Here is a 3,754-nt window from a genome sequence, read left to right as displayed (position 1 = left end):
CTACTGCCGCCTCTACTCGCTCAGCGTGGACCATTTCAACGCGGTGCTCGAGGAGTTCCCCATGATGCGGCGGGCCTTTGAGACCGTGGCCATGGATCGACTGCGCCGCATTGGTGAGGCCTGTCCACTCTGCTTGCTGTGGGTCCAGGCTGTGCCCTCGCCCCACTCCACAGCAAAAAGCCCAGGCCCTAGTGCTTCAATGCCACATCCAGACCTCACAGTCCTAACAGGAGCCCCCAACAGGCCTCCCAACACGGTGACCCGTGGTCACATGTTCTGTCTCCATGCCCTGGGTCTTTCCCCTGCTTGCCAGTCCCTGGCTCTGTCTGTCCCTCCAACCCAGCTCACAGTCTCCTTCTCCTAGCCATATCTCCACACACCTGACCCCTGTCCTGACCTCAGGCCATTACCCGCCCACTCCTCGACATCCAGCCTCCATCTGGGATTCCTTCTCTATTCTTTTTTCTTTTTTGGAGAGGCTTTTTTGCTATAGGGCATGTGCGCTCGCCAGACAGACAGAGAGAGACAGAGAGACAGAAAGCTAGAAATCACCCCCCAGAGGGGATGGCCACGCCGCAATCCCTTCTCCTCCATTCTCCTCTCAGGATCTTGGGCATGCACATGTGCCCGGCGTGAGTTTTAAGCCATCAGGTCCGGGACGTGAACCACGGTCAACTACATGGGAGTCCAGCAACATAGCCATTACGCTAACTGCTGGTCCCTCCTTCTCTATTCTTAATGCCTTCCTCCTCACCAACCTCTAGGCAAAAAGAATTCCATACTGCAGCGGAAGCGCTCCGAGCCAAGTCCGGGCAGCAGTGGTGGCCTCATGGAGCAGCACCTGGTGCAACACGACAGGGACATGGCTCGGGGTGTCCGGGGCCTGGCCCCGGGCACAGGAGCTCGGCTCAGTGGAAAGCCAGTGCTGTGGGAGCCACTGGTGCACGCGCCCCTGCAGGCAGCCGCCGTGCACTCCAACGTGGCCATTGCTCTGACTCACCAGCGGGGCCCTCTGCCTCTCTCCCCTGATTCCCCAGCCACGCTCCTTGCTCGCTCTGCCCGGCGCTCAGCAGGCTCCCCAGCCTCCCCGCTGGTGCCTGTCCGAGCTGGCCCTCTGCTGGCCCGGGGGCCGTGGGCATCCACCTCTCGCCTGCCTGCCCCACCAGCCCGAACCCTCCATGCCAGCCTATCCCGGGCAGGGCGCTCCCAGGTCTCCCTGCTTGGCCCCCCTCCAGGAGGAGGTGGACGGAGGCTTGGACCTCGGGGCCGCCCACTCTCAGCCTCCCAGCCCTCTCTGCCTCAGCGGGCAACAGGTGATGGCTCTCCCAGGCGGAAGGGCTCAGGAAGTGAACGCCTTCCTTCCTCAGGGCTCCTGGCCAAGCCTCCAGGGACAGCCCAACCCCCCAGGCCACCAGTGCCTGAGCCAGTTACGCCCCGAGCCCCTCAACTCCCTGCCAACATGTGAAACCCTCGGGTACACCCGGCCTTAGCTCTTGGGATGCAGCAGCGTGTGCCCGAGGGTAGATGCCTCTAGAGGAAGGCCGTGGAGACCTGACACGCTGCCCTGTGGGAATGTCCCCCTACTGCCATGAAGATGGTCTCTGTGTCCTCAGCTCAAGCACCCTGCAGCCTGTCTGACACCCCGGTCCATTTGCCCATCCATCATAGGTACTGAGCGCCTACCACGGTCAAAGACTGCGAGGCGCTGTCTCCACTGCCAGTAGAAGTGGCTTGAAGCCCTCTGACAAGGGCATTTCCCTGTCCATGGTCCTGCCAGGTGCAGGCCCGCCCGTGACTCCTTTACCAAGCACAAGTACTTGCCCCACCATCACTGCCAAGTAACTAGATGTGTCTGTTCCCTAGCGCTGACCTGTAGGCCGTGTCTGGCGTGGTTATCTTCCTGTCCCCCTAGCATAGCTGGGCACTGCCAATTCCCTGTGCCCCACTGCTGCCAACAAATGTCTTGGGCCCTGAGTGTGGGCATCCACCTCTGCCCTCTCACTGCCACCTGTGGGCCCTCCCTGTCTCTCCCCTGCGGGCAGGAACACACGTCTCTTGCCCAGTTCCCCGTAGTCTCCGTCTCTGGGGTAGAACTGCCTTTTTATAAACTGGGAGCTGCCTCTCCCATGCCCTGTGCCCCAGTGGTGCCCTCCCTTAGATCCTAGGGGGAGTCGGCGCCTCCTTATTCCTGCGCCAGCCTACCTCCCCCCGGGCGGGGGTCTGTGGCTGACTCCTGATGGGACAGGCTCTCCTTTATTCAGTGATTTATGAGTTTGGTTAGTTACTGGCTCACTGAATTTGCCATCAGCTGATCTTGCTCACCCATGTTCTTCCCCATCCCTTCCCTCCCAGCAGGGGGCAGGAGGAGCAGGAGGAGGCAGGGCCCCTCCATGCCAGCTCCTACCATCCTTGCCCAGCTCCATCAGCAGCAATACTCAACCATCTCCTTATCCAGGGAGGGGTAAGAGGGCCCGCCCGAGATGGGCAGGAGGCCCGAGCTACCTCGGTGTGCTCCTGGGTTTGCTGTTGGTGCGGGGGAAAAGGCTGCCCGAGGCAGGTACTCCTGGAGAGGGCAGGCCAGTCACACCTCTGCCTTCTCAGGAACAGAGTAACCCCTCATCTGCCACTCTGTCCCCGCTACTCTATAGCATCGAAGAAGGTGGGGCCAGGACCCTAAATCTCCTTTCCTCCCTTAGGTGGAGGGGTTCTGGGGTTCTGGGCGTATGGGAAAAGTTTTATAATTGCTTCCAAACAGCTGAGTTTAAAAGAAAATAGACGCTCCTGGTGGCTCCTGGTTTGTGTGTGGGAACAACGCAGATGGGAAGGCATTTCCGAGTAGGAGGGGCAGCAGGGCAGGTGACCCTGCAGGGCCCGAGTGGGCTGGAGAGCGTCCAGGAGCCGTCTGCAAGCCCATCACGGAGGCTGTGGGGACACTGACAGTCAGCCTGCCCAGCTCTGTTCTCCCCAGCATCCAGCCACCCCGGCTTGGTGCCCCGACGTCATAGGCAGGCACCACGATGGAAGAGCCTGCTCCGGCTGAGGCTGTGAGGAGGAGGTGGCCCTGTCGATTACCATGAGAGCCACATATGAGAACATCAGGCGGCATGGATATGAAGTGGCTTTAAGGTAGTGACTCTGGGGAGACTGTGGACAAGACTGCTCTGCTCCCCTCCCCCCCACCCCCCAGGATGGGAAACCCGGGGAAGAGAACTATCCAGCCAAGTCAGAATTAAGGCCCAGGGTGTCTTCGAGCCCAGTCGACCAACGGACAGTCATGCTGCTGAGTGGGCAGCGGGGGCCGCACTCAGACGTCCGGGGCCCGTGAGGAATGACTAGGGAAAGGGACATCTCCGTAGGGTTCGATGTGGTCTCTGATGGGGGCTTGGGAGTAGAGAAGACTGAGAGGTGGGGTGGAGGGAGGGGAGGGGAGGGGGAGAAGGGATACAGCGCAGGGGTGGGTTGGGTCAGAGGAAGGGGCAACTCAGGATATGCTCAGCACCCGCATGATGTTGGTATAGCCAGAGCCAGGGCGCCAGCCTGTCACCACAATCACTAGGTCCCCAACACGGAGGAAGCCACGGAGCTTTCCTGGAGGGCAGGGGAGGAAGATGACAGTCAGCGATGGAGGGAGGCAGGCCAGCCCTGTCGTGAGAACCAGCCCCCACCCCAAAGCTTCCTTGCAAGGAAGGGGGCCTGAGGCAAGCTGTACGGTGTGTCCCGCCAGTGGCAGGGCGGGGGCGGGGGCCCCCTCCGG

General features: G+C 61.2%; 2 protein-coding genes across 2 annotated transcripts in view; one reads left to right on the top strand and one right to left on the bottom strand.

Annotated features, from left to right (window-relative positions):
• The window catches only part of HCN3 (hyperpolarization activated cyclic nucleotide gated potassium channel 3), a 21,644-nt gene extending 18,678 nt beyond the window's left edge, over window positions 1–2,966 (top strand). Inside the window, 2 exon segments of the mRNA XM_006153402.3 lie at window positions 1–113; window positions 765–2,966. The exon segment at window positions 1–113 is cut by the window's left edge and continues 27 nt beyond it. Of these exon segments, the coding sequence (XP_006153464.1) occupies window positions 1–113; window positions 765–1,465 (814 nt within the window). The 3' untranslated portion in view covers window positions 1,466–2,966.
• A 156-nt stretch (window positions 2,967–3,122) lies between these two features.
• PKLR (pyruvate kinase L/R) overlaps window positions 3,123–3,754 on the bottom strand; it is a gene marked incomplete at its 5' end in the record, with an annotated part of 11,068 nt that continues 10,436 nt past the window's right edge. The window contains 1 exon segment of the mRNA XM_006153441.3: window positions 3,123–3,588. Within this exon segment, the coding sequence (XP_006153503.2) occupies window positions 3,482–3,588 (107 nt within the window).

Source organism: Tupaia chinensis, unplaced genomic scaffold, assembly GCF_000334495.1.
Source record: "Tupaia chinensis unplaced genomic scaffold, TupChi_1.0 Scaffold000374_1, whole genome shotgun sequence".
NCBI lineage: Eukaryota > Metazoa > Chordata > Mammalia > Scandentia > Tupaiidae > Tupaia > Tupaia belangeri.
Note: the sequence above shows the minus strand (reverse complement) of the source record. Positions and strands in the feature narration are given on the sequence as shown.